This window comes from Tachysurus fulvidraco, chromosome 12 (assembly GCF_022655615.1).
Source record: "Tachysurus fulvidraco isolate hzauxx_2018 chromosome 12, HZAU_PFXX_2.0, whole genome shotgun sequence".
NCBI lineage: Eukaryota > Metazoa > Chordata > Actinopteri > Siluriformes > Bagridae > Tachysurus > Tachysurus fulvidraco.
This window is the reverse complement of record NC_062529.1, coordinates 207,186-218,874: the sequence shown is the minus strand read 5'-3', so window position 1 is coordinate 218,874 and position 11,689 is coordinate 207,186. Positions and strand designations below refer to the sequence as shown.

The 11,689-nt window shown below is 42.2% G+C and overlaps 1 protein-coding gene across 1 annotated transcript in view; it reads left to right on the top strand.

Moving 5' to 3' along the window:
• The window catches only part of snap25b (synaptosome associated protein 25b), a 14,699-nt gene extending 3,229 nt beyond the window's left edge, over positions 1 to 11,470 (top strand). Inside the window, exons 2-8 of the mRNA XM_027139803.2 lie at positions 3,022 to 3,105; positions 4,410 to 4,451; positions 6,030 to 6,078; positions 6,749 to 6,866; positions 9,129 to 9,245; positions 9,414 to 9,558; positions 9,677 to 11,470. Of these exons, the coding sequence (XP_026995604.1) occupies positions 3,034 to 3,105; positions 4,410 to 4,451; positions 6,030 to 6,078; positions 6,749 to 6,866; positions 9,129 to 9,245; positions 9,414 to 9,558; positions 9,677 to 9,745 (612 nt within the window). The 5' untranslated portion in view covers positions 3,022 to 3,033 and the 3' untranslated portion in view covers positions 9,746 to 11,470. The remainder of the gene's footprint in view (positions 1 to 3,021; positions 3,106 to 4,409; positions 4,452 to 6,029; positions 6,079 to 6,748; positions 6,867 to 9,128; positions 9,246 to 9,413; positions 9,559 to 9,676) is intronic.
• The last annotated feature ends 219 nt before the right edge of the window (positions 11,471 to 11,689 follow it).

Below are 11,689 nucleotides of genomic sequence, written 5' to 3'. Positions count from 1 at the left end.
GTGTGTGTGTGTGTGTGTGTGTGTGTGTGTGTGTGTGTGTGTGTGTGTGTGTGTGAGTGAAAGAGAGAGACCAAGAGAGATGATCTTGTCAGAAAAATAATGGGGTATTTGAAATATAATCTAATGGTGGATTGTCATATGAGGACAGGAGGTATGTGTGTATGCGTGTGTGTCCATGTGTTTGTGTGTGTACTGTGTGTGTACAGTGTGTGTATAGAGTGTGTACAGTGTGTGTGTTTGTGTGTACAGTGTGTGTGTGTACAGTGTGTGTGTGTGTGTGTGTGTACAGTGTGTACTGTTTGTGTGTGTGTGTGCTTGTTTGTACTTTGTGTGTGTGTGTGTCTGTGTACAGTGTGCATACAGTGTGTGTGTGTGTACAGTGTGTGTACAGTGTGTACTGTTCGTGTGTGTGTGTGCTTGTGTGTACAGTGTGTGTGTTTGTGTGTGTTTGTGTGTACAGTGTGTGTGTGTGTGTGTGTTTGTGTGGTGTGTGTGTGTGTAGTGTGTGTAGTGCATGAGTGTGTAGTATGTGTGTGTGTGTGTGTGTGTGTGTGTGTGTGTTTGTAAACAGTGTGTACATTGTGTCTGTTGTAGGGCACTTTGAGAGATGGGACACAGAAGAACAGGCACAGAGACGGGATTAGAGCAAGCAGTGTTGTGGTTTTATTTTTCTTCAAGTTTCTAGTGCAATTTAATGCAGCAGGAAGTCAGTGACAAAGAGAAAATAAATAGCTCCTTAAAGCGGTTAGAGATCAGCTGGAGGTTTCCAGACAAAAGAATATCAAAGAGACAACATCCGTTAGTTCCATCAGGCAGCTTTACCTCTCCCTAGCTTTCTGCTGTGCTCTCCTCCTGGAGGGTGAATGCTCCAGCGGCGCTCCTGATTGGTCCATGCTTTTTGGCGGGAGTTTCCGCCGCCCCGCCTCACTCTCGCTCCCAGCGGCGCTGACCATGGTGCTGAAGTTTGCGAGCTCGCGCTCAGCGCCGCTGGCCAAGGTGCTGAAACCCCGCCTTTTACACTCTCTCTCTTCTTTGCCGATGCAGAGGGCAAAGAGCGGTTTTTCCTCCATGAATGGCGCCATCACAGCCCCCCGGTTTGCTCTGAGCCCCCGACAGATAGCAGTCGTCCCCAGAGGCCATAGCGCCACGAGAGGCCATCTGCGTTCTCGTGCCGAGAAATCTTGTAAAAAGAGGAACCACCTAGCTACCCTGGCATTGGTGTCCTTTGCCTTGGCCATCCAGAGCAGGGGGGCATGGTCCGTCACAAGGGTAAAGTGCCGCCCTGCCATGTAGTACTGAAGGTCCTCAATGGCCCATTTGATCACCAGGGTTTCTCGTTTTACGGCGGCATACTTTTTCTCGGCGGGGGTCAGTTTCCGGGAGATAAAGAGGACCGGGTGCTCTTCCCCATCAAACTCCTGCGAAAGGACGGCTCCAAGCCTCGTTTCGGACACATTCATTTGTAGCATGAAGGGGCGATCGAAATCCAGATTCCGCAGTACTGGCTGTGCGGTGAGGACCTCCCTGAGCTGGCGGAATGCCCGTTCTGTGAAGCCTGTGAACACCTGGGGCATTTCTCAGACAGCGAAGTGGACATAAGGAAGGAGGAGGTCCCAAATCCTGGTCTACCACCTTTTGTAGCATCTGCTTTAGGGTTTGGTTGATGCACCCTACAAGTCCATCTGTCGGGGGTGGGGGTGGAGGTGGACAGACGTCCTCAGGTTTTTGACCTGCAAAGGCCGTGTACAGTGTGTGTGTACAGTGTGTGTGTGTGTGTGTGTACAGTGTGTACAGTTTGTGTGTGTGTGTACAGTGTGTTCAGTGTGTGTTTGTGCATGTGTGAGTGTGTGTGCATGTGTGTGTTTGTACTGTGTGTGTGTGCATATGTGTGCATGTGTGAGTGTGTGTGCGTGTGTGTGTGTGTGTGTGTGTGTGTACTGTGTGTGCATGTGTGTGTGTGCGTGTGTGTATACTGTGTGCATGTGTGAGTGTGTGTGCGTGTGTGTGTGTGTGTGTGTGTACTGTGTGTGCATGTGTGTGTGTGCGTGTGTGTATACTGTGTGCATGTGTGAGTGTGTGTACTGTGTGTGCATGTGTGTGTGTGCGTGTGTGTATACTGTGTGTATACTGTGTGTGTGTTACAGTGACTTTTTTCTATCCTTAACACACTTTGCAGCTCTGTATGTGAGTCTCCTTGTGTTGTTCCCATAGACTGTGTAGCTGTAACTGTGTGCTGTATAATTATTACTGTAATGTTTATTATAATATTATTATAACGTAATGGGGATCTGGGGAAAGTCTCTGGGCTGAATGTGTGAAATATTCCTCAAAAAATATTTAATGTGTTCATTTACAGTTTGGCATCTCATTTCTCACCCTGTCCCACAAGTGTGTGTGTGTGTGTGTGTGTGTGTGTGTGTGTGTGTGTGTGTGTGTGTGTGTGTGTGTGTACACTACAGGACATAAAATAGTGCTGCCCAGTGTACAGTCTGTAACTGACTGTTGTGTAAATTAGAGGTTGTACAATAAGAGGATTATTGTAAATGTATATGAACATCGAGTTGCAGCAGCTGATGGCAGCAGGTCCATTGAGATGTCTGTGAATGTAAGAGAACACATTTTTCTATAGAAATCCTCTCACTGTGTTTTATATCCATTAAATATTCAAGTCTGAAATCTCAGGCGATTCACAGAGATAAAAATAAATCAGTTCTCCTTCCAGTCTCCACTGAAACATGTCAGAGCACAACGTCCTCAAACGCTGATATAAAGCTGAAGTGCAATGGAATAAATATCTGCCCCGGGGTTCTGCCCCTGGGTTCGGCCCCCGGGTTCGGCACCCAGGTCCGCCCCACATTTCCATTCAGGATCTGTGTCAGGAGAGATGATACTCGCACACAACACAACACGTATTCAGCAATGCTGCTGCATGGAACTTTAAATGCACAGTGGTGTGAAAGTTTGTATTTAATGCTTCAGGCTGAAGGCTGAGTGTTAAAATGTGGTCTGTTGTGTTTACAGTTTTGAGCCAAAATGGCGGATGATGCAGACATGAGGAACGCGCTGACAAACCTGCAGGAGCGAGCGGACCAGCTGGGCGATGAAGTAAGTTCCTTTTGTGCCAAAAAAAACAAATAATCCTACATTAACCACCTTATAACTCACTCACAACATTGTGCGCTACTGCTCTCAGCCAATCAGAAACATCGTACTGCTCTCAGCCAATCAGAAACATCGTACTGCTCTCAGCCAATCAGAAACATTGTACTGCTCTCAGCCAATCAGACACATCATACTGCTCTCAGCCAATCAGAAACATCGTACTGCTCTCAGCCAATCAGAAACATCGTACTGCTCTCAGCCAATCAGAAACATCGTACTGCTCTCAGCCAATCAGAAACATCGTACTGCTCTCAGCCAATCAGAAACATCGTACTGCTCTCAGCCAATCAGAAACATCGTACTGCTCTCAGCCAATCAGAAACATCGTACTGCTCTCAGCCAATCAGAAACATCGTACTGCTCTCAGCCAATCAGAAACATCGTACTGCTCTCAGCCAATTAGAACACATTGTACTGCTCTCACAGCAGTAGTGTGTAATATATACAGATGATGTGATGACTGACAGTCCTGATAATGCAGCACTTATAGATATGAAGCAGTGAATATAATGATGGTGAGGTGTTAATCAGGGTGATTGTCTGGGGAAAGGAACTGTTCCTGTGTCTGGGAGTTTTAGTAAAGTTCTGTAGCACCTGAGAGAAGGGAGGAGCTGTAAGAGGGCGTGTCCAGGGTGTGAAGGGGCAGTAGTGATGTTTACTGCCTGGTTTCTGGTTCTTGTGTTGTACAAGTCATGGGGGGTGGGCAGGGGGGCACCAGTTATTATTTCTGCTGTTGTTACTGTGCGTTGTGGTCTGTTCCTGTCCTGTTTAGTTGCTGCACCAAACCAGATGGTGATGATGTGAACAGGACAGATTCTATGACTGCAGTGTAGAACAGCACCAACAGCTCCTGTGGCAGACCAAATGTCCTTAATTGATGTAGAAACTACATCCTCTGATGGGGTTTATGTTGCACTCCCATTTCAGGTCTTGGGAAATGTTAGTGCCCAGAAACTTGAAGGACTTGAAGTTTATCTTATTTTTCTACACATATAGAAGTTTTATTAATATACATTTTATACATTTATATTTTTCCATGTGCTGGACTGTGATGTGATTGATGTGTATTAATCAGGCTTCAACAAATAAAGATCTGTTTTATAAAGAAAATGATCAAATGATGAGTGAATAATCAATCAATAAAAATGATGTTTGTGTGTTTTCTGTCTTGTGTGTTTTATTAATCAGATGCATGTGTAAGGCATTGTGTAATTGTGTGTGTGTGTGTGTGTGTGTGTGTGTTGCAGTCGTTAGAGAGTACTCGGCGCATGCTACAGCTGGTGGAGGAGGTGAGAGCACTCACACATGCATCGATACACAATAATCAGTCCAACATGGTTAGATGCTGTGATTAGATTCAATACACAAGTTAGATTTGTTACACTGATCTGATTCAATACAGCTACTTGAATTAATTCAATTGATTCACTGAGTCGATTCATGTTTTTTTGAGTATTATTGACACATCAGATATTTCATCTAAAATGAATTATCAGCATATTATTGTGATGTCACTTCCTGTGTGAGAGCGAAGGTGATGTTTTGTGTCTGAAAATAATTCTTAAACATTAAACATACATTTCAAATTGATTCAATATAAAAGATTCAAAAAGATTTTATTTTTATTTCATATCTGATGTATGAGCAGTAATTCTAATCAAGTCAGTTTCAGGTCTGCTAAATTATTTAATATAAAAATATTTTTAATGATCTGATTTCTGCAGAATAAATATATTTTAAACTTAATGATGACGACTTTATTTGTGTCAGATGTGTGATTTCTGTTCCTGTAATGAAATAATGAAATGAGGTGAGCTTGTGACGAGGTAACGAGGATCATCTGGTCTATTTAGGTCGATAGAGCTTTATTGTCCTCAGGGGAATTATTTGTGTTGATTGCACACACACACACACACACACACACACACACACACATTTCCGCTGTGCTGTTTACTGCTGTAATCTAATTTTAGTCTCCACTTTCCTGCCACTTGACTGATTTTTCATAATGAAGTGTGAGACTCTCGAACCGAACACTCTGCTCTGATTCAATGCACTTTTACAATGAACAATTTAAAGTCAAATAAATTCTGTTCCTCATGGGGATGAGTGGTTGCTAGGTGATCGTCATCATCATCAACACACGACAGGTGGAAAACGGAGTTACTCAGCGGTGTGGACCTGAGAGAGGAGGAAGTGCAGAACCAACATTTATTAAATTCTCCTTTAAGATCTTTTTTAACATATTTAATTAGACTCAGGGGGACACGGTGTATTAGTGGTTATCATGTTCGCCTCACACCTCCAGGGCTGGGGGTTCGATTCCCACCTCCACCTTGTGTGTGTGGAGTTTGCATGTTCTCCCTATGCCTCGGGGGTTTCCTCCGGGTACTCCGGTTTCCTCCCCCGGTCCAAAGACATGCATGGTAGGTTGATTGGCATCTCTGGGAAATTGTCTGTAGTGTGTGAGTGTGTGAGTGAATGAGAGTGTGTGTGCCCTGTGATGGGTTGGCACTCCGTCCAGGGTGTATCCTGCCTCAATGCCCGATGACGCCTGAGATAGGCACAGGCTCCCCGTGACCCGAGAAGTTCAGATAAGCGGTAGAAATTGAATTAATGAATGAATAATTAGACTCAGATTAATGACTGCAGTCAAAACCAGTTTCAGTGCCACAAGAGGGCGCTGTGTTTCCAGTAGCCTGTGGGAGCTAACACAGCATTAGCAGATGCTAAGAGATTGTAGTGATACAGAGAGATGTGAGAAACACAGAGTTTAGTATCTTCACTAAAAATACTGGTGTTTCAGTGACTGATTGTGTTTCCTCTCTGTTTTGTCCTTCTGTTTCTCTCTGTGTCTCCTGCCTCAGAGTAAAGATGCTGGCATCAGGACCCTGGTTATGCTGGATGAACAGGGAGGTGAGAAGCAGAAAAATAAGCTTTACTGATGAAGGTGTGAGGCGCCGATCTGACCAGACGTCATGTGATGATCTCAGGGTTGAGGAGACCTTCCTAACTTTCTGCTTCTGTGGTTATCTGGGTCATAAAGAGAGTCGATTTCATCTCTGAGCAGAGGAGCAGCTGTTCAATCTCTCCCCATCTTCTTATTCCTCTTATTCTGGTCTCCATAATCCTGACTCATGTGCAATGTGTTTTGTATTAAAACTGAGTCAGAGTCAGAGTCAGAGTTAGGAATCTGATTAAAGAGTGTGACGCTGCTACATCATTCATCTAAAATCACCAACAGGAGAACACACACAATCACTTACACACACACAATTACACACACCCATACACACACACACACACACACACACACACACACACACACACACACACACAAAGAGACACACGTTATGTTAACGAGGATCATCATTAAACAGCGATTATCTGAGTAATTACTGTAAAGTGTCAATAATTAACAGTCACCCTGTAGGTGTATAATCACTGACTGTAGCTCGTCTGCAGCTCTGCTCAAAATACTGCCACCTAAATGTGTGTGTGTGTGTGTGTGTGTGTGTGTGTGTGTGTGTGTGTGTGTGTGTGTGTGTGTGTGTTGTTCTTTAACTGAACTCATGATTAATTTCAGAACAACTGGAGCGTATTGAAGAAGGGATGGATCAGATCAACAAGGACATGAAGGAGGCAGAGAAGAACCTGACAGACCTGGGGAACCTCTGTGGACTCTGTCCTTGTCCCTGTAACAAGTACGTCACGTCTCATGCAGTTACTGACTTTAGCTATTTATTTATCTATCTATCTATCTATCTATCTATCTATCTATCTATCTATCTATCTATCTATCTATCTATCTATTTATTTAATTAATATGAACTACAAGTGAAGCAGTAATGTAATGCTTTTATAAAGGTTGCTGTTTATTTAATTAAAAAATAAAAGTTCCCTGTGTCTCTGAGCAGATTTTATAAAGTGCTTTCTGATTTTCTTCTCTGTATAAATCAGTCGTGATTATTTTACACTTTGCACATAATTCATGATTCACAAGGATGTCTATTCAGAAATTCATATTTGTAGACATTTGAATGTGTGTGTGTGTGTGTGTGTGTGTGTGTGTGTGTGTGTGTGTGTGTGTGTAGTGTGTGTAGTGTGTGTATTCTGTGTAGTGTGAAAGTGAAAGTGAAGTGACACCAATCCAAAGTACACACACACACACACACAGCAGTGAACACACACACAGTGAACACACACCCGGAGCAGTGGGCAGCCATTTATGCTGTGGCGCCCGGGGAGCAGTTGGGGGGTTTGGTGCCTTGCTCAAGGGCACCTCAGTCGTAGCTGGCCCGAGACCTGAACCCACAACCTTAGGGTTACAAGTGAGACTCTCTAACCATTAGGCCATGACTGCCTGATGTGTGTGTGTGTGTGTGTGTGTATGTAGTGTATGTCGTGTATGTGTGTAGTGTGTGCGTGTGCATGTGTGTGTAGTGTGTGTAGTGTATGTAGTGTATGTGTGTGTGTGTTAGGGCTGCACGATTTAGGGAAAATGTCATATTGCGATTATTGAGGTCAATATTGCGATTGCGATATAATAAACAAATGGTATCATGAGTTAACTTGTTTGGTTCTCAGGGAAAATGCACACAGATTAGTGATAATGCTGAAATTTGTGTTTCTAAACTCAAACTAGCAACAACAACAAACATGTAAAACATTTTCAAATTAAAATATAAAATAACACATTAATTCTGATTAATGAAAAGCCTAAGATCAAATCTGTAGGTGTACAGTGTGTGTGTGTGTGTGTGTGTGTGTGTGTGTGTGTGTGTGTGTGTGTGTATATATATAACATACATACACATATATAACATATATAAATTATAAGTAAATTTCCAACTTAATGTAATTAAACTTGATTACTTACATATACATTAGCTTTTAAGCCTAATTATTAATGTTGATTATGATGTGATTGTGACAGGGGACGAGGTTTCAGGTTGGGGGGAAAGAGTTTTTTCTGTCACCACTTTTGAATAAGAAACAATATCAAGGCTATAAAACTTGTCAAAAATCACAAAAGTATCAGTGAGAAGTTGAGAACACGTTTAAACAGTACACACACTCGGACTTTAAACAGTACACACACTCGGACTTTAAACAGTACACACACTCGGACTTTAAACAGTACACACACTCGGACTTTAAACAGTACACACACTCGGACTTTAAACAGTACACACACTAGGACTTTAAACAGTACACACACTCGGACTTTAAACAGTACACACACTCGGACTTTAAACAGTACACACACTCGGACTTTAAACAGTACACACACACACTCGGACTTTAAACAGTACACACACTCGGACTTTAAACAGTACACACACTAGGACTTTAAACAGTACACACACTCGGACTTTAAACAGTACACACACTCGGACTTTAAACAGTACACACACTCGGACTTTAAACAGTACACACACCCGGGCTTTAAACAGTACACACACTCGGGCTTTAAACAGTACACACACTCGGACTTTAAACAGTACACACACTCGGACTTTAAACAGTACACACACCCGGGCTTTAAACAGTACACACACTCGGACTTTAAACAGTACACACACCCGGGCTTTAAACAGTACACACACTCGGGCTTTAAACAGTACACACACTCGGACTTTAAACAGTACACACACTCGGACTTTAAACAGTACACACACTCGGACTTTAAGCAGTACACACACTCGGGCTTTAAACAGTACACACACTCGGACTTTAAACAGTACACACACTCGGACTTTAAACAGTACACACACTCGGACTTTAAGCAGTACACACACTCGGACTTTAAACGGTACACACACTCAGACTTTAAACGGTACACACACTCGGACTTTAAACGGTACACACACTCAGACTTTAAACAGTACACACACTCTGACTTTAAACGGTACACACACTCACACTACACACTGAGATTCTATCTGTCTCTCTTTTTCTCTCAGACTGAAAGAGCGAGGGCAGAATTGGGGAAATAATCAGGATGGTGTTGTCTCCAGTCAGCCTGCTCGTGTGGTAGATGAACGTGAGCAGATGGCCATCAGCGGTGGATTTATTCGCAGGTCTGGTTTTATATCAATACAGATATAAAGTTGTTTTTAAAAGGCTGTTTGAGTCCCTGTTCTGTCCAGAGGAGAATATTGTACACTGAGAGAATCAACACAAAGCTGCCTAGTGTAAAACTCTGACACCCTCCAATGGTGAGTTTAATAAGATGAAATTGTCTCCAGAGTGACAAATGATGCCCGTGAGAATGAGATGGACGAGAACCTGGAGCAGGTCGGGAGCATCATCGGGAACCTGCGTCACATGGCTCTGGATATGGGCAACGAGATCGACACTCAGAACCGGCAGATCGACAGGATCATGGACATGGTGAAAAACAAGATCTGTTATTATTGTACTTGGCACATACATTTATGTGTGTGTTTGTCTGTAAATATATAAATCTACGGTCTATATAATTATATATTTAACATTTTGTGTGTCTCAGGCTGATTCCAACAAAACGAGGATTGACGAGGCCAACCAGCGCGCCACAAAAATGCTAGGAAGTGGCTAAAAGTCCACAGAAATTACTATCCTTCTGTCCCACTTCCTTTTTCCTCTTCTATATATTCACTCGATAGCTTTACACACACATGTATACACACACACACACACACACACACACACACACACACACACATTGTAGAAGTTGCTTTTCTCTATTATATAGCAGTGATTCATGATTCATGATTCATTCCTTTTAAATGACTCCTTTAATTGACCTGCAATCACGAACAAATCTCACACTGATTCTGAAAATTAAGAAACTTTTTAACTTCCTGTCAGTTAAAGTTGTAGAAAATATAAAAAAAAAACCTTCTGAACCGAAATGACATGAACTCAGAAAATGCCAATACTCTTATCAGTTAGAATCAGCACAAGTTTATAGTTATAATGTACAGATTATAGGTATTTAAAGAGAGTAATCATCAAGTCTCGTGCTGGTCCAGTGACACCTGGACCACCCAGGCAGAGAACTAACCCAGCCAATGAAGGGTTAACTCTCAGCGCCGGTCCCAGGCCCAGGTAAAATGGGAGGGTTGCACAGGGAAGGGCATCTGGGGTAGAACCTGTGGACCAGATGATGTGCTGTGGCGACAACAACATAGAGATTAATCATCAACACCTGAGTCAAATAAACAAATGAATCAAATTGAATTGAATCTGACTCACTTAAATGAGTAGTTAGAAGTAAGTTTAATTAGTGATTCATGATATTCATCACTCACATAACCACATGCTGTAAATACACACGCACTCTGTTCTGTACATCTAAGTGTATGTATATATACAGTGCAGCATCTGATAACTAATGTGAAGCTGTTTTGTTTTTTAAATATATGTATTTAATCTTTCCTGAATAACACGTAACAACAGATCACTACACATCTAATTATATTCCATCTGTCAAACTTCCTCTTGCTCTCTCTCTCTCTCTCTCTCTCATACATACATTATACATCTCTCTCATACATACATAAGAGAGAGAGAGAGAGAGAGAGAGAGAGAGAGAGAGAGAGAGAGAGAGAGAGAGAGAGTTATATGTCCTGTACACACTTGTAGTGTATAACTCCAGTATTGTGTCTAGTTTACGTCTACTTTTTCATGGACATGTTGAATTTGCACACGAGATTCAGACAAAGATAATCAGACATACAAGAAGGGGAAGGAAACAGAGATTGGAATAAATGATGTGTGTGTGTGTGTGTGTGTGTGTGTGTGTGTGTGTGTGTGTGTGTGTGTGTGTGTGCTAAAACCTGGCACTGTTTAGCTCAGCAGTTGAGAGATTCTCAGATGGAAATGAGACAGATTTAAAGTTTAAAGTTCATGATGTGCTTCAACATCAAAGTTGATCTGAATGTAAAACCTTCATCCTGCTCCCTTTACTACTGGGTCACACTTTGTGTTCAACTCCATAGAGAATATTGTGAAGGAAAAAGACAATAAAAATGCAAGAGCTCTAAATGAGCAGAACATCATGTATGGAAAAGAAACTGAATCATTTCTCAACTATTTTCAGCTTTACTTTAAATAAACATGTGAGACGGTAAAGTGTTAATGCTGTGATGATGATGATGATGATGATGATGATGATGTTGGAAAAGCTGCATGTCACTCCAACACACTGATCCTCTTTTAGCTCTGGATTATGTGGGATTAAGGTTTAACACACACACACACACACACACACACACACACACACACACACACACACACACACAGACAGAGAGAAAATTATTTACAATTTAATTCACTAATGCTTTTCTGTTCTCTCTCTCTCTCTCTCTCTCTCTCTCTCTTGCATTAATCCCATCTGGCTCTGGGTTGTGTTCCAATCCAATCATGTTTTCAAGGCACCTCATTCACTTCCTCTTATCTGGCCATTTTATAGCAGGTCAGAATGCACTGCTGTAGTCCAACTGTTCATTAAAATGTGTCAAATAAATGATGCTTATTT